Source organism: Salvia splendens, chromosome 7, assembly GCF_004379255.2.
Source record: "Salvia splendens isolate huo1 chromosome 7, SspV2, whole genome shotgun sequence".
Classification (NCBI taxonomy): Eukaryota; Viridiplantae; Streptophyta; class Magnoliopsida; order Lamiales; family Lamiaceae; genus Salvia; species Salvia splendens.
The window spans coordinates 28560861-28580279 of NC_056038.1; the positions used below are offsets into that span (position 1 = coordinate 28560861).

Sequence of the window (19419 nt, forward strand, 5' to 3'; positions counted from 1 at the left end):
TTGTACGTAGATGTGTCTAAACGAGTGGATATGTATTTAGCTTTTATTCATTGAAATAGAGTTGAGTTAGTGCATAAAAACAATATTTGAACTTCCTAAATTTAACTGTTTGGAGTTTGTTTGTAAGATCTGTTTTGGGTTGTAGGCGGAAACTCCCGAGTTGAAGGAAAAATAAGAGTCTATATATAATTGGTTTTCTTTTTTTGAAATCAATATGTGCTTAAAATTGATGAATATAGGAAAAAACAGTTTTTTAAATTTTTTGGAGGGGTGACATAGCTTGAAGCCCACCATCAAAAGTACTTAATTAATTAACATGGCGCACATATTTTTTGAATACAGAGAAATTTGAGGATATATGAAAAAGAATCTTTACTTTAATTCTCAATGAAGTAAGAACTGATTCTGTATTTTAATATTATTGTTCAATATTTCTAACTATCTTTATTTTTCTCAAGCTACGGTTCCCTTTCAATATATTTGGACCATTTAATTATCAAAGAATAATTTGCATTTGTTATTAAAGATCTATATCGACCATACGCACAACTTATCTTATGTATATGTTATATATAAATACTTAATTAACAAATCAAGTCTAATTAACATATACTTGGTTGAGTGGTTCTATATACATTTCTTAGAAAAGAATAAATTTGGTGCCATAGTTTCTGGATATATCATATATGCTCATTACCCGTGTTTAGAGTTTAAATCAAACACAATATGCATCGATCCTACATATATTATGCTACAGGGATTGGTTCATTTTAAAATAAAAACCAACTACCATTTATAGTCTTTTAATTCTATTTGTCACTTTATTGAATGGTTTATTATGTCAGTTCAAACTCATATACGAAATGCCAAAACTTTATTTTTTCAGCTAATTATTTTTCACATTTTCATGGACAATTCACCGGCCATGTTTCATAGTTCATAATTCTTATTTTAATTGGACTTGAAATGACTACTGGTATACACTAACAATTATTAAACTTAGGATAATTAGTGATGATTATTTTATTAGTATTATAACTGATTATACGTGGACAATATACTTAAAAATAATAATTACGAATAATATACCTATAAAGACTAGATCTAATTCTAAGTATTGCAACATTAATATCTTATACTATCTAGACTAATAATAATAACAATAAAGGTTTTAAATTGAATAGTTCATAGATAAAAATAGATAAAAAAATTTTTTGGAGAAACAAGATAAAGTTGAAGAATGCTAAAATTCCGATTTTTTTGACTATTTTGTAAATTAATAAACACATACGGAGGAGGATTATGCAACATTCAAGTTTCACTAATTTCACCTGTTAAAATTCTCAAACCTGTAGGTAACATTGCACATATTTTGGATTAGGAATGTGATCAAATCAATAAGTGAAATTCTATCAAAAATCAAAGTAAATCTTAGTCATTGGATCTTGTGATGTAACTGTTAGATTAATGTCATATGTCATTTAATAATATACATTATGTAGTCTAATAACGTAGCTCAGCTAATAATGTAACACATTTTAGTCTAATAATGTAGATTGTGTAGTCTAATAATATAGCTCGGCTAATAATGTAACACTTTTTAGTCTAATAATGTAGCTTAGATATTATTATCACAACCATCCAATCTAAGGATCCAAGAGCTGAGATTTGCTTTAATTTTTGACCGAATTTCACTTATATATTGACCATAGTGCGCCCCATTACACATGTACACATCGACTAATGTTAAGCTTCTTAGCCACCAAAAATACTGATCACTAAAATATTTAAAATGAGTTGAGTTCTAAGTTCTAACCATAATATATATAAATCAAATAAACATCATTGACAATTTATCATATCCGTACATAGATAGACTAAAACAATCACAAGTTTATCACTCCTTGCCAAGTTTATGATTTTTTTGCCACCTTCAAAGCTAGTGGTGAAAACCTATTATCCGGATAATTGTGTGATAATAGGCGGGAATAATCCTTATATTTATAAATTAGAAGTCCATGAATTAAATTTTGAAATATCAAAAGATAAATAAAATAAAATGTGGGGTAAACTTTTGGTTGTGTGCATGTCATGGAATGACAATCTTCTATTCCACAAAAGCACCAGAGATTGTGATTAGTGGCCTTTAGAGCTAGCCATAATTAAAGCTCCTCACACACACATGCTGCTTTATGCATTCATCACCACGTCCTCTTCTGCCTTTTTCTTTACAATCTTAATTCCCTATATCACTAAATTATTTATTTTTTCTATTCATATTTATTTACTTCAAGGTGATCAATATTTTAATTTAACGTTAACTCTCAAATGCTATTTTATATACACTACTTAGTTAAACTACTACTGCTACTACTATTACTACTAATCTATAATTCATTTTTGAGGGTTTGATCAAACTGAAAATCGGTTAATTTTTCAATTTTAGTTTGTTTGTAGATCCTCTTGAAAAGATAACTTAAAATATAACAAAATTAATACTCCATCCGTTCTAACTTTTAAGCGAGTTGATACATTTCCATCCTAAGGGAGTTGATACATTTTATGTGGACATGAAATTTAAGAAATCGATGTTTAAAGATTAAAGAGGAGAGAAAATAAAGTAGGATAGATGATAGAGTATGAAGAAAAAATAAAATTTTTACAAAAAAAAAATGACTCACCTATCTTAGGAGTTAGTACACCTCAGAAAAGAATATAATTCAACTATTGAAATATAGGGAGCTATAATCATACTTAATAAATTATTAAAATATATATTGCACTTTAAAAGTCTTGGGTCTCTCGTTTTCACTCATTAGTTACCGGAGTAGGGTGTAAATTACGGCTTAGAGCCTTAGACCTAATAGACCCCGTTTAATTCTTTTTTCCTAAGTGAACTTGAATTTTTTTTAATTACTAATATTCCCTTAGTCCTATTAAAATAGAATAATTTTACTATTTCAGTTTATTCCAAATTAAAGAATTAGATTTTAAATTTTAGAAACTTCTTTTTTTTAATGAGGTGTAAAACTCATTCTCGATTAATAATATTTAAATTACTTTTTCTTTTTATCTGTCTTCTATGTTACCAATTGTGTATTAAAATACATGTCATCCTTATTTTTATAGGACGGAAGGAGTATGTATTACAAAAGAATATAATTAACACTTAACCTTCGTTATATTTGAATTCCAACTAAACAGCCAAACTGGCGGATATACAATACGTATATGCATACATATATATTAGTATGAAAATTGCATAAGTGAAGGAAAATAAAAAAAAGTTATGTTTTCATATGCTTTTAAAGCATTTGAATGGGGGATTGTGTCTCATTAAAACTAAGAGACAAGACAAGTCTTGAGAATGAAAAGAACAGATCATTATAACCTAAAAAGGGGTCGTACCACGAAAGGCAACAAAAGACGCATACTTTAAAGAAATAAATCAAATTAATGGTCCTACTTCTAAAACTATTACCAACACAACCTCAACTGTGACCTTCAAAATATCATGGCACTCCAAAATAGTATATTGCATTGCATGAATTTTATATAGAAACCCTTATGTTATTTACATATGTGGGAAGAGTAAATAAAACCTCTTTTATGAGTTAATTAGAAATCAATCTGAATTATCGCTATTAGTATATAATTTTAAAAGAATCAATAATGTAATACAAACATTAACATTTCTGTTTATAAATATAAAAATTAATATATTCTTAAAATAAACATTATTGTATACATATAAATAAGTATTGTTCCTAAGTTAACACTTGACTTGTGATGGTTTAGTTTACAGTAGAGGAATGAAAATAAGGGATCTGCAATTATGTACTACGCTTTCGGCATATGCATACCATTTCTTTTCTTCTTCTTTTTATTTCCTTTTCAATGTTACAGAGATATGTATTTATTATTTCTTCGTACTCTATACTCATACAATATTACGATTTCAAATTAAAATGACTTCATTAAGTTTTTTATTATTAATTTCATGACAAAATTAAAACTTAATAATGCACAATAAAAATAGGAACTAAGAAGTAAGAACCAATATATAATATCAATTGGATTTATTGATAATGTTATATCAAATCGTGTCATATGATAATATTTTGAAATTAATGTTAATAGAAGCGGAAATAATGGTTCAATTAAAATTAAGGTAGTTATGACATATCTTAAAATTACTCTACGTTTTCATAATCGATGTGTAATCTTTCTTGTTGCAATACACACACATATACTTAATACTGATATGTTTCATTCACAGTACGTGTGTATATACTTTTCTTGTGATGATGATACATTTAATATATTAGCGTCTCAATAATTTTGGGTGGAAATTATCTTATAAAGTTATAATTATCCTTTTTTTATCCACCATATAAATATAAATATAGACTAAGTGATAAACTGGTATAGGTCATACAACTGATATTATAATTGCAATATACTGATTTATACCGATTGATACTATATTTTATGCAAAGAGAATTGGAGCCTATTAATATCAGTACAACGTTCATCAATATCAGTAAAATAGTCAAACAATATCGACATAGTAACACTCAAAACGCACACATATGAGCATGAAAAAAAATATTATCAAATTTCTTCATTTGAACATATGCAGTTACGATGCCGTTATAATTTTCTTAAAATTAACTCTAATTTAATATATATTTTATGAAAAAATAATTTAATCGAAAGAAATTGTGAAATTAAAATTTTGAAATATTTTTTAGGAAAGATAAAAGTGATTATCTTTACAAAATAGCTGCACAAATAATTCTAATTTATTTTATTATCTCTATGTTGTATGCAAGTATAAATGTTTTTTATACTGGTATTTGTGAAATAAAACTTATACAACCTATTTTGTAAGAGTACAACTCCCTTTGGTCCAAAACATATAGTCAAATTACGAATTTTTTCCATTATATACATTTTCCAATTTCCCGGTTTGGTCATTTTTGGACGGCTCAGTTAAAATGCGGAAGTCAACCATTAATTAGCAAAAGTTTGACTAAAGTGACTAAATAATTTGCTAATTATTTTCTTAAAAAATACCAATTATTTATTTTCATAATTATAGTTATGCTTTGAATAAGAGAAGAACGACTCTTCAACTCTCATTTTCAAAAAGAAGAAGGAAAAGTATCGTTCCGGCTATTCTGAGCGATAAAATCCAACTCTCACTCCAAGCCCTAAATTCCAGCGATTCTAAGCGATATACCAACGTTCCAGCCATGAGTTGGGAGTAGTCGAACCCATCTGAAAATGAAGTTGAGCCACCTGAGAATGAAGGTGAGAAGGGTCCTGGTCCGTCGGTAGCTAACCCTAGTCCTGAAGGTGGGTTGGCGTCGTCGAACCCTAGCCCCGTCGCGGAAGTCGAAGTGGAGCTACATTCCGGGCGGGTCAAAGTCAAACCCTAATTCTTCCAAGGCTTACCGACGGCCTCCGATTGACGTCGATGACCCAGAATTAGAGAGGAGGACGAAGATGAGACGTGACCGCTCGGTTTTTTCATAAGCTGCCATTTCCTCCGAAGGAGAAGGCTGCTGCTTCTTCTTCGAGGTCGTGTCCTCCAGATGAAATTCCAGTTCCACCCCCTTGAAATCCATTTCGAGAAGGTTATTCGTTCCAGTTCCAGTTTTGAACTGAGCATATGAGTTATTCGTTTCATGTAAAAACTAGGGTTTGCAATAATTGGTTATGTATGACTTCGTCTTGAATAGACTGACATTAAATTGTGGTCCCATAGAATATGCATGTAAGTGGTCCCACCGAATATACATTGAATTGTGTTGGCAGTGTCGGTAGGATTGGGGAAATGTGTTTTTGAGTCTTATGTGGTGTTTTATTTTATCTGCATTCAAAGGTGTATTTTATGTGTTGTTGGGTGGTTGATGGTGGGTAAAACAAGTGGATAGTCTGATTGTAGGGAAACCAGACGACATGGATAATTTTTTTGTCTGGATATGTGTTGGACTAACAGGGTTTGTTTTGTATAAATATTGGACCACTTTGTTATGTTTTTATTGTTTACTTATGGTTGACACATTTGCTTACAAATGGAACATTCACTACAATGATCCACTACAATGGTATCATGGAGACATGGGAAGTGGTGGAAAGCATTATGTAAATGGTGAGTGTGATTACATTCATAAATGTGATATGGACAAGTGGTCAAAATTGGAGGTTGATGATGCTCATGAGAAGCGGTGGGTAGATGTCACTGGTTTCGAGTACTTCTACCTATGGCCAAGGATGAGCTTGGAGAATGGATTGGTGCGGTTGTTTGACAATCAGTCTGCAATTGACATGGCAAAGTTAGGAGTCTATTATGGAGTCGGTGATGTTTATCCAGTTCAGGTTAGGGGTATGGTGATTGATGATGCTGAGGGGCTAGTGATGCCTATGAGTTTTTTTTTTTTTAAAATAACTCCTATACGAAGGAGGAAATTACAACTGATGTCAAGAGGGCTCGAACTCGGCACCTCATACAATAATGTCTAAGCTCCTTGCCGCTAGGACAAAGGCTGTGGACGATGCCTATGAGTCAGTTAACACAAAAGGAAATGCAAAATCCAATGGAAGAGGAAAGATAGGACTACAACAAGAATCGGAGTCCGGTTAGAGTTACATCAGCAAGAATGGCAGATACAACAGCAAGAATGGAAGATACAATAGCAAGAATGGAAGTTGGTGTTACTGCAAGTTCTTCAAGTGAAGAGGAGGATGACGGTCAGGAAGGTGGTGAAGGTGCTGATGAGCCTGGTGAGAGATCTGGTGAGGGGTACATGTTTTTTGATGATAGTCTGGGCCAGGATTCAGCAAGTGAGTATGAGGTAGAGGTGAGTTAGAGGTTGAGGGAGGGGGTGGTTTGGATAGTGATATGGACAATGAGAAGTTTGAAGAGGAGGTTGTGGCCACGAAGAAGGGAAAGAGAAAGGTTGATGAGGTTGAACAGTCTAAGAGAAGATCTAAGGCAAAGGGAAAGGAAAAGTATGATGGTGATGGTTCTACTTTTTTCGATTGCGACTATGACTTAAGCGACAAGGAGGAGGACGAAATCATAGCGGCACAAGTCGAGGGATGGAAGAATGTGGTGGAATCAATGCGAGTCATTGATGATGGGGATGAGGTGGCTTCAAGTGACAACCTACCGAGTGATTCACCTAGTGAGGAGGGGAGTGAGGATGAGAGTTTGGGTGGTGAAGGTGACCCAGATATGCCCCAGGTTGTGAGTCGAGGATTCAAGCCCGCCACAGACTTGAATGATCCAAGATGGGATTTAGGTCTGCACTTAAACTCAAAGGATGATTTCAAAGAAGTTATTAGGCATGAAGGTGTGAAGACGAGTAACAAGTTGAGGCTGTTGAAGAACGATAAAAAATACGTCGCATTGCCGTGTATCGTGGGTTAGAAAAGAGTAAGAAGAATAAAGCGGGTTGTCCTTGGAAGATTACCCTAACCCACAGGCCTTCTCTTGGCTGCTGGCAGATTTGATGGTTGCAGCCAACACACAAGTGTGGAGGTGCTTCTTACACCCACGGCTGTGCTAATGCCCGATACTTAGTCCAATAATTTCTTGATTTATTTTGGTTAGTTAATTCTCAGTTGATTAATGTCATTATTTATATAAATTTCAGGTGCTTGTCTAAGTACTTCAAAGAGGATATGAGGATCTTCCCGGGAATGGCAGTTATTCAATTTATTGATAAAGTCAAATACGAGTTGAAGATTAACATTTCATTTGGAAAGGCACAGCGTGCAATGGCACTAGCGAGGGGGATGATCGAGGGTGATGTAATCAGGCAGTACAAGAGGCTACATGATTACTAGGCAGAGATTATTAGGGCTAATCCAGGAGCACCATCGTGCTAGTTACGAGGCGACAGTCAGATTGGAATGAGAAGTTCACTGGCATTTATGTTTGCTATGAAGCGTGCAAAACGTCATTCAAGCAACACTTCAGACGTATTGTGGGACTGGATGGATGCCACCTGAGAGGGCAAGGGAAAGGCATACTGTTGACACCTTTTGGATTAGACCCAAACGATCAGATATTTCCTATCGCATTTGCCTTTGTAGCCGTCGAGAAGATTTTAGTCCATTATTTGGAAATCAATGACTCAAGCAAGTGGACCTTCATGTCAGATAGACAAAAGGTATATATACTCTGAAAGTTATCAGAATGACAATTGCTAATTATGGACTTATGCATAATTTACTATGTTGGCAGGGGTTGATCAATGCGGTACGGAGTTGCTGCCATATGGCCGAGCACCGCTTCTGTGTCTGGCATATGCATAATAACTTCCGGAAGGTTCACATCGACAACGTTGCAAGATTTGGGAAGCCGCTCGTGCGATGAATGAATATGCCTTCGGCAGGGTCATGGATGAAATCAAGCAACTGAACTCTGGAGCACACAAGTGGCTGACCGCACATACTTCAAAGGAGCATTGCAGCCGAGCCTTCTTCGGTTTTGAGGCCAAATGTGACATACTCGTGAATAATATTTCAGAATGCTATAATCGGGTTTTACTTTTTGCATGTGATAAGCCCTTATGTGGTATGCTGGTATGCATCCATATGTATTTGATGGACAGATTTACAACCCGACGGAAGATGGCTCAAAGGCTCGATGACTGTGTCAGCCCCAAGATACAGAAGAAGATCGAGAAGTTGAAGGCCAAAGTTGGAGACTGTATGGTGAGGGACGCCGTTGAATGGGTGTATCAAGTGGACACTAAATTCAATGAACAATTCGTGGTCGATCTAAGGGACCGGACGTGCAGCTGTAGACATTGAATGCTGACGGGACTGCCATGCCCACACGCATGTGCTGCCATGCAATTATCATCAGAGACTGTAAAGTCTTTCATACATACTTGCTACTCAACGGAAACGTTCCGCCAGGTCTATGCAGGTGTGATCTACCCGGTACATGGACTAGATTTGTGGCCGAAGACTCCCCACCCATGTCACGACCGCCCCCCTAGGGTTAATAAAAGCGGGCGATCGCGACTTAAATGGGGTTTTAAAGGACATTCAAAGAAGGCTAGGGTTTTCAATAAAAGTGTGACCAAAACTTAAGTTCAATAAATAAAGCGACCAAGAGTAATTACGTTTAATAAATAAAGGACTAAGGGTTTAGCATTTATTCAAAAGTAACGAGTTTTCAAATATCCCAAATGAAACAGTTTTAATTTAATTAAAAGTATGTAAAGAAAACATCACAGCGGAAGCATCCAAGAGAAGAGTGACGTCATGTGTGAAGACACGACGACACTCGGAGTTTCAAAACGACCATAGTTTATTATTAATTCCTACTCAACACCACCAACCGCTCGTCGCTGCTCAACCTGCACATAGAGAAAACATATGCAGGGCTGAGTACTTTTGAAAATACTCAGTGGCTCATGTCCGAAAACATTTTGATAAGAGTACATATTATCATGCCATACGTAGGTAACCATCGGGGTTTGAGCTTTTATAAAGGCCCGAGGCACCAAAATATTTTCCATTGTTCAAAATAGCGACTGCGCAGTCATTTTTCCCCATCGTCATCAACCATATCTGCCAATACATGACAAGGAATGCAGCCGCAAACCAGGTCACTAGACCGGCCAGCCCGTACGCTAGCACACAGTCTACCATAGGTGTACACTAATCCAAGTAGGGTTTGCGGCCATACGAGGACCCGAATTCGATTTATATAACAGTGGCAACAGCCACATCAGATAGGCATGTTAAAACAAATCACGGCATGATAATCGCTTTAAACCACCCTTATAACACCACGTAATATTTTCGGAAAAATAAAGAGGTTTGAAAAGAAGCCCACCTCGATCCTTTAGATTTCAAGTTTCGCTTTTCCTTTTTTTTTTTTTTTTTTTTTTTTTAAATTAACTTCATATATTTATATCATATATATGAAGGAGGAAATTACAAATCAACTCCTATAACAAGGAGGAAAGACAAATTACGCCACCCAGGGTTCGAACTCGAGACCTCCAGGATGGACGCGGTATCCAGCACCCTTTACCGCTAGGCCAAGGGGCTTGGATAAGTTTCGCTTTTCCTTTGATATCACGCTTTACGCACGAATTTTCATCTTTGGATAAGGTATTCCCAATTAGTCACTAACACGGACTTAGTATTATGCATGTCCTTAATTTTTCCCTTTTCCCAACAACAAATGGAAATCACATCATAGCATAACATCTTTGCATATCACATCATCTCGTCACATATATAATTCATGTATGCCATTCAAAACATAGTTATTTTGCTAAGGTAGAAATCTGGCAGCACTGCGCAACCATTTTATAAAAATCATTTAAAAATCATCCGACTTCCGTTGGGGCTAAAACTTTACGAAAAGGCAGTAGACTCATCAAATAACTTCCAGTTTAAATTTCATGTCAAAATAACCTTTTTAGGTCGGTCAAATAGAAAACGTAACCTACTGGTCGAGAAAACAGTTTCTGCCAGAAATGCGCAGTCAACTTTATAAATTCACCAAAAATCCATCTTTTATCCAAATGGGTTGAAATTTACACACAACATAGAAGACATCAGGAAGTTTACTCAGGAAAAAGAATCGGTCAAATCGGAGTTCATTTGGTCGGTCAAAAACGAGTCGGAACTTACTGTTCGGAACCACAGTTTCTCATGCTTTTAGGAAATCCGAATTAGGGTTTACCCTCACTTATTCAACATCAACCTTTTCATGGTTTTAACATACAAGCATGCTCAAAAGGGTCCTTAGACACATATTTTCATGAAATCACATATCATTCACCGAGGATTCATTAAATCATCAACCAATTGAAATCAAAATGCATTCACACATACGATTACACATTCCCACCGATTAAACCCTTAGATCTGCATTCCCTACACTCTCTACATGCATGACGGAGTCAAAGAAGGTTTAGGTGGAGAGGAGTGAAGAATATAGGTTTGAATTTACTTTTCTTGGACGAAACAATCGGTAGAAAGCGAATAAAACCTTGGTTCTTCAATAATCTCTTGGGAAATTGAGGGGATCTTGAGTAGAATGGATGAACAAGTGTGGGAGAGTGGAGAAGAGGGAATGAGCGTGTACTTCAAGGGAGGGGGCGATTTTTTTGGTGGGGGCTAGGGTTAGGTTTTGTTTTATTTATAGAGTTAAGATGAAATCTCCAATTAATTGCATGAAGATATGGAGAATAAATCAAATAAAGATTTGAGAGATTTGGGGAGGGATGATTGGCGTGTAAATTGAGGGAGAATAAGGAGGATATTCGAAAATCATGGTTATTTAATCAGCCATGATTTAATTTGGTATTTTCACGGAGCAGAATAAAATATAATACGGAGCAGAAAAATAAATAAAAATCTTCCCATGAACCAGGAATAGGCGTGTGAAATTATTTCTTCCACAAGGAATAATTTCCAAATCTTTAATAAAATAGATAAGGCAAGATTTGCTAGGATATTCCAATTAAAACATGGAAAGAAATAATTAAGGGATCAAAATAAATAATGAATAATTTCCTTCTCCCACAAGCTAGGAGATTTCGAAATCTCCCTTAGGAAAAATAATAGGGCGGATTTTTATCATGAAGAAATAAGATAATTAGGCTTTAGGATGTAATTTGGATAACTATCCCAAAACAAATAATTAAATCCAAGAAAAATAATTCTTCTCCAAATAATAATAATGGTCGAAATTTTCTCCACAAAAGGGCAAGGTAATTACTTATGATCCTAATTAAATATCACTCCCCTTAAAATATAAGTTACCGCAATATATTTCATTCCACATCAATTAATTTAAGCCATGTCATAAAATCAACGAAATTGACTAGGTCAAAACAAAATTAGGTCATCGAATAAATCACATAACGATTCGCCATTTAATTGCGACAATCAAAGCAATAAATACAACGTCTTAGGGTTCCAAAATTAGGGTTCAAAAAGTGGGGTGTTACAACCCAGATGTTGTTCCACCAGACCTTAGACGACTACCGGGACGGCCTAGGGGATCAAGGATGAAGTCGGTTCAAGAGCAGGCCGAGATACACAAAGCCAAAGCAAAGACATCACGATTAACCCGTCGCCTTGTTGACTTCCGAGAGGAGGACGATGGAGAGAAGAAAATGTCCTGGAAGGGCCTTATGGCAGATTACAGTTGCCGTCTTTGTGGTGAAAAAGGACACAACAAGAGGAGATGTCCCCAAGGCACTCAAGCTGCCAAACCGCCTAAAGGTATTTCATTAACCTTGCCTCTTGTTGAATTCTGAGTTCTTATTTATTGTGCTATAATCTATTCACAAAATTAGTTTGATTCATTGATTATTGTTTTGTAGAGCCAACTATGAGAAAGAAGCGGAATCGTGCCGAGGAACAGCCAAAGTGCAGTTTGTGCCGCCAGCCGGGATACAATAAGGCACGTTGTGAAAGTACGATTGCGAAAATCTTTGCGGAATGCGGTGCCTCGTCCTCTAACCCTCTCAAGAAGAAACGTGGCTCATCCTCACTCACTCGGAAGAAGAAATGAGGGTCGTCCTCAGTCCCTTCAAAGAAGAAAACACCTTGAATGTTGCTGGATTGTTGGTTTTTTGGTTTTTGGGTGTGGTTTGTTTTGGTGTGTGAAGATGCAACCGACTTCAAGTAACGAGTATGGAGGACATGTATTTTATTTTGCCTAATGAATTTATGCGCTCTAATGTTTAGGACCAATTTGAAGTACTTCATGAATATGAAGGACGGCTTTCGCATGTATATTTTTGCATATTTATGCCCCAAATTCCAAAAACAAGTTTGAATGTCGAAAAAGAAGCAAGCAAGCTAGTTCGCAAATGCATCGAACTCAAAATACAAATTTCAAACAAACACTATGATTTTTTCATCAAATTAATTTAACATACAAAATATCCCAACAACAACTACAAAACATAGAGCAGATACAACAACATACACTAATTTCTCAAATTTTGCCTTCGTTTCTGCTTTAATTTCGTCCAACATCAACTGTACAACCTCAATTTTTTTCATTAATTTTGCTAAAACCAACCCTAAATCAGAAGCAACAACTGAGGTTGACGAAGAAGGGACTTCACCTTGATGAATTGGCTCACACCACTTGAAGAAATTGCATTCGTTCTTCTCACAAGCAAATTAAAGCTTCCCTTTTAACGGTTTGGTGTTGCTGCTGACGATTTGGAGTGCCGCTACCTTCTTACAAAAGCAGAGCAGAGGCCTAAATTGAAGGTCGCGCCCACCGCCGTTGTCGCTGGAATTGCTGCTGGAAGTCGACTGATGCATTTCAAACGATTTTTCGGTATGTTGCAGGGTAGGGGAGGACGACGAAGAATTAGGGTTCTTCGCTGATTGTGTGGGGAAGAAAAAGAGAGATAAAAAAAGATGAAGTGTTAAAGAGAGGGAAAGGAAATCAGTTTTCAAATAACATTTGGGGAAAATAAATAATTGGTATTTTTAAGAAAATAAATAATTGATATTTTTATAAAAATAAATAATTGGTATTTTTTAAGAAAATAATTAGCAAATTATTTAGCTTAATTTAGTCAAACTTTTGCTAATTAACTGTTGACTTCCGCATTTTAATTGAGCCGTCCAAAAAGGGCCAAACCGGGAGCGATTTTCGTATGTTATGGACTTGAAAATTGGAAAATGAATGTAATGGACAAAATTCGCAATTTGACTATATGTTTTGGATCAAAAGGAGTAGTACTCTTTTATATATAAGTTACGGATAGCAACTCTATATAAAATATTACTCCAATTTTATAGAAGTTGATCCAACCTAACCTAATGATATTGTTTACTAGAAATGAAATGAAATTCCACCATACAAGTGGATCATTATAAGTAAAAACTGTAGTTTTCTAAATTCTCTATTAATTCGAGGGTGTTACGGATATAGTAAAGGTAGAGGAAACTTACAATTTGCAACACCAATATTTCTACAAATTTACAAAATGTCACTGTTTTCCATAATACTACCAAATGGTATTAACCATAATACTATAGTTAAGTGTGCTTAATTATTTACTAGAAATATCCCACTTTATGGGTTAAAAAGAAATAACTAGGGTTCTCAAAAAGATAGGTAAGCTTGTGGATAACAAAAACGGATTTTCCTTTTCTTTTTTGTTTTCCCCCAACTTTTTGAAATTGTCTTTAATTAAGATTTAAAAACAGGCATAGTCATTCCATTGTAGTAGTAATTGAGAGGGCAAAGGGCTTTTTAGAGTTGCTTCATATCCGCACCCTATTCTGGAAGCATTTGTTCTTGAATAATGTTCCACCCAAAGAAGGCATCAAGTATGAATTCTCCCATGTGCGACTCTGGTCTCGTCCTCACCACTGATCCCAAGCCTCGTCTTCGCTGGACTGTCGAGCTTCATGAGCGCTTTGTCGACGCCGTCACCCAGCTCGGCGGCCCTGACAGTCTGTCTTGTCTTCTCTTCCTTCTATTTCTTCTTCTCTTCATTTTTTTTTTAAATTGAATTAATCCGAATTATCTGTAATTGATTTTAGAAGCGACGCCGAAGACCATCATGAGAGTTATGGGGGTTAAGGGTCTCACGCTTTACCATCTCAAGAGCCATCTTCAGGTTCATCAAGATTCTGTTTTTTATCCATTTTTGTTACTTGGGTCGATTGTTTTGGAGTTTCTGTTGTAGGGTGTTTCAAAGATTTGATTTTGATATCTGGGTCTTTTTTTTGATTCAGAAATTTAGGCTGGGAAAGCAGCCTCACAAGGATTTCAATGATCACTCCATCAAAGATGGTAGACTCTATTCACAAGTTTAATAATACTGTGTTTCTTTAAAAACCCTTGTATATCTAATCTAATCAAAGTATTTGTATGCAGCTTCATCTCTTGAACTGCAAAGAAACAATGCATCGTCCTCCGGGATGATGGGGCGAAGCATGAATGAGTATGTTATTTCTATTATTTCCATGGTTTATGTCTACAAACGGATAAGTATTTTCTAGGTTTGTGAAAAATTAAAACCTTTAATTTGTAGGCGGCACATGTGATCGCATGTGCACGGCAATAACCAAAAAAAAAAAACATTCTTCGTTTGAAAATCAACTTCCAAAAAAAAAGCCTGATTTTTCTGTGGAATTGTGTGATCTCATATACTGACACTGATGCAATTAGGATGCAAATGGAGGTGAACAGAAGACTCCACGAGCAATTAGAGGTAAGTAATCAATCGATTTACATATTCTTTTCCAATAAATTAAACAAAGATTGAAATTAAACATACTAAAAAAACAGGTGCAGAGACACCTGCAGCTCCGAATTGAAGCTCACGGCAAATACATGCAAACAATTCTCGAAAAAGCTTGCCAAACAGTCCTCGCCGGCGACAACAAGTCGGCGGCGGGTCCCACTCTCAACTTCCCTACCCTCCAAGACCTCAATATGTACGGCAGCAGCGACCATCTCCACCACCAAAGCATGGAGATGGAGTCCTTTATTGACAAAAAGAGGTCCACTCCTTACACCGGCAAAAGCCCCTTGGTCTGGGCCGACGATCTCCGGCTGCAAGAGCTCGGCACCGCGTCGTGCCTCGACGATCAGATCGGCCCTCTCTCGGTCGACCGTGGCAGCGATATCGACTCGGTTTCGGATATCTATGAGACCAAGCCGATGCTGTCGGGAGGTCATGATCATAAGAAATACGATGTGAAGATGGATCGGCCTTCGCCGACGCCGCCGCGGACGGTGGCGATCAGCGCCGGAGGGATGCGGAGCTCGCCTTTCGGGTGACCAAACACACGTACACATATTTTAATTACGTTTTTATTTTGTTTTGGTGATGGTAATTTTAGTGTTTTAACTTAATTAGGGGGTTTGGAGTTTTTAATTTTAACCATTTAGAAGTTGAAAATGAGGGATGTTGAATAATACTACTACCTAGGATCGACCGGGTGATGTTTGAGTTCATTTTTAGTTTGTTTTATTTTGTCTTACACACTGCATGCATGCAATTAAATTGCAACTTATATATACATAGCAGCATTGATGTGTGTTAATTAATGTTTTTGATGACAGAATGGTGAAAACATTGAAAAGGAAAACCATGAGATTTCAAATTTAAGCAGTGATTTAGATTTGAGATGGAAATCAAATTAGACATATGGACAGAAAAATGATGGTTTTTTTTAATTAAAGGCGTAGTTTGTGGTCTTTCTATTTTTAATAATTAAGGCGGTGATTAGTTATGGTTGATTGCAGGGTCGTTTTCTGTCTTTATAGAATTCTTATGCCTCGAACTCTTTTCTGACCGGTGCTTTTCAGTTAGTTAAACTCTTCATCGATGCAGACTTTGTTATTCCATTGGAAGACTAACTATAACGTGGTCCTATAAAGGAAATACTAAACGAAAGACTAGTGTATATGGGTTCTAGATCAGTAGAGGACATGGCACGCTACATAATTTAGAAATAATATAACGATTCATGTAATATAATAGCTCCTTCCGTCTGTAGTTTATAGTCCCATTTTGACCCGGCACGGGTTTTAAGAAATTGTTTAACTTTGTGAAGAAAAATGGGAAAGTGAGTTAGTGGAATATGGACCGGCCTCACTTTTATATATTTATTTTATAATAAAATGTGCGTATAATGAGTTAGTTGAATGGTGGATCCACCTACCTAAACCACAGACATCCTAAAATGACAAAATGAGACTTTAAATCGCGGACAAACGAATTATGTTTTTACCAAAATGGAGTAGTTGGGAAAAAAGATTAGGCGTCAAAGAGGAAATTGCGCCGACAAAGAGTATCCAATAATTTTGGTAGGCTTTTTCTTCTTTGGCATTCGAAATTATTCGATTGATATGAAAGGGGTGTGGTGTAACAAATAGATGCTACTCGAAAACTTTATTCTTAGTCGCTGAGTCAGTAGGTATAATAAATACATGATGGTAGTAACTCGGTTACAATTAAGTAAGAAAACAAAGCTACTAGTGAAGGATTAAGGAAAGAATTGTGTTTGTGGGGCAAATATGAAGGGGGGAGCACGTTGGCTTTATTGGAAGGATGAGGACAATAAATGCCATATATAGGCGCCGCATGACGATGAGTGTATAAAAAGGTAAAGTGAGGGAATAAAATGGGAAGCAGCGCGCACTCTGATGCATGCAAATATCGATGAAGCTTCCAACTTTACGAGCACAAACTTGCATCACCACTTCCCATCTACACATTCATTACTACTCATCATTACAACCACTGCAACTATATCTTTACATATATATATATATGACGATGGTGATTCGATGGCATTCTAAAATTTTGATTATGACGATGATGATGTCCTAATCTGTGGCACGCACACCCACGCAACTACAAATCCTCATTCATGTATGCATTGGATTCTGTGTCTCATGCCTTTATCCCCTCTCTCTCTTCTCTCTAACTTAGTACCCTAGAAGCTTCTTTTGTCCCCTTGTCTTTTTATCTCATGCACATTGCTCACCTCACTCCTTCCAACCCAATCACGCTCCCGGCCTATATACTGCTCCCTCCGTTCCATGTTAATTGAATTATTTTTTTTATTTTAGAAAGTTTTGAGATAACTGAGTCATTTGTATTTTTATTAAAAAGTAATTTTATCTCTTACATTATTTACCATTCATTTAACACACTATTCTTAAACTTCGTGCCGAAAAGAAATGTCTCTATTAACAAGTAACGGATGGAGAGTATGTATGGAGAATAAATCACATATATATGCTCTCTATTGACATTCATCAAACGTCACATATTAACATTATATACCTACTCAACCCTCTCATATGCATATGACTCCATATGTCCCAATTAAGATGACATATTTTTTTTGACTGATATTAAATTTTAAAGTTATTGATTAACGTGTTTAATTAGAGAGAGAAAATATGGTGTGAATATTAAATAGGAAAGAGAAAGAGAAAGAGAAAGAGATGAATATCCTAATTGGAAAAAAGATGATGGGATGTATTAATTGAGGAGAATTTTTTTTAAAATTAAAATGTGTCCATCTTATATTGTGATAAATTAAAAAAAAAGTGTCATTTTAGCAGGCCCAACTGGGTTGGGATGAAGTAAGTATATACGAATCCAAACGTATAGCTATTTCTCATTTTGTTAGTACTATTTTATTATGCAAACGTGTCATCACATTGTCGCAAGACAGTCCTTATACGTTGAGGCCAGTGTGGAAGCAGTGGCAGATTTAAAACAAAATTTTAGAAGGGCAGAAAATATTGTGCTTTCTTAAACATAAAGAAAATTAATGGTGAGAGACAATATGCTGGAGTTTACTTCTAACTCAACTTAAACAATGCATTAATTTCTTTTATAAATAAAAGGCTCAGACTAAATGATGGTGAGCATGAATTCAATAACAACATCCCAATACAGCCAAGACCAACGAGAAAACCAAGTACTAACGCTAAAAAAATGGGCATACAGTCACGCCCAGAGCTCATACAACAAGGAACTAACCACCAAATAAGCAATGCTAAATAAACTTTATAACAAACCGAGGGCAAACCTCTTTAGTGGTCTTCAGTGGCGGACACACAGCCAAGGGAGGAAGGTCTTAAGCCCTCCCCAAATTTTTATTTTCTAATATTTTATACTTCAAAAAATTTTAAGCTTTCTGGAAAATGTCTTTAGTCCTCACCAAACTACAGTATGTGAAGTCTAAAATGTAAAAAATTGAACAAGAAAGAGGGACTGAAATTTGAAATTGCAGAAGGAAGTTCATAAAAGAAAAGGCTATGCCTCTATCACGTGTTCTACTTCTGTATTAGTGTATTGAGAATGTTTAATTGTTGCACTTTAAGTGTAAAATGTAGTACTACTACATGCATTACTACTTACTCTTATTAAAATAGTAAGTTCAATTGTTTATCATTTTGATTTAATAGTCCATTTTAAAATTTTGAAAATATTTTCACCACATATAAAACTATCAATGATGTGGATTTCACTACTACTAATAATATTTCAACTAATTTATCAATTTTTGTTTCATACTATACCAATTTCACTTTAAAACTTATGCCGCCGCAGAACTCTCTATATTCAAAAGACGAAAGGAGTGTATGTTAACTAAAAAAATTACTGCATAGCCCTGCCATGAAAGATTTCTGCATCCACCATTGGTGGTCTTTGATTGCAACATTAGCCTTATGCTTGATGTCAGTCTATCTTCTAACCCGGCCAACTCAACTCCTCATACATTTTCTCCGGTACAAAGGGAAACTCTGGAAACCATCCTTTAGCTCATCGACACACTTGGATTTGGCATGGTTTTAGAGAGTAGTCTTGGATGATTTTGATTATATTTTGTCTTTGTTTTACATAATTATGG

The 19419-nt window shown here is 35.6% G+C and overlaps 1 protein-coding gene across 1 annotated transcript; it reads left to right on the forward strand.

Moving 5' to 3' along the window:
- The first annotated feature begins 14244 nt into the window (after positions 1-14244).
- On the forward strand, positions 14245-15997 carry LOC121742495 (myb family transcription factor IPN2-like). Its single transcript, XM_042135637.1, has 6 exons — positions 14245-14484; positions 14575-14651; positions 14770-14827; positions 14912-14978; positions 15206-15248; positions 15326-15997. Exons 1-6 carry the CDS (start codon positions 14334-14336, stop codon positions 15818-15820), a joined length of 891 nt encoding a protein of 296 aa, XP_041991571.1. The 5' UTR covers positions 14245-14333; the 3' UTR covers positions 15821-15997.
- Positions 15998-19419: the final 3422 nt, after the last annotated feature.

Bases quoted from the DNA above. Each gene is read 5' to 3' on its own strand.
- LOC121742495 (XM_042135637.1), top strand. From the start codon at position 14,334: ATGTTCCACCCAAAGAAGGCATCAAGTATGAATTCTCCCATGTGCGAC. The intron at 14,979-15,205 runs GTATGTTATTTC...TGATGCAATTAG, and splicing joins ATGGGGCGAAGCATGAATGA to GATGCAAATGGAGGTGAACA. The intron at 15,249-15,325 runs GTAAGTAATCAA...CTAAAAAAACAG, and splicing joins GACTCCACGAGCAATTAGAG to GTGCAGAGACACCTGCAGCT.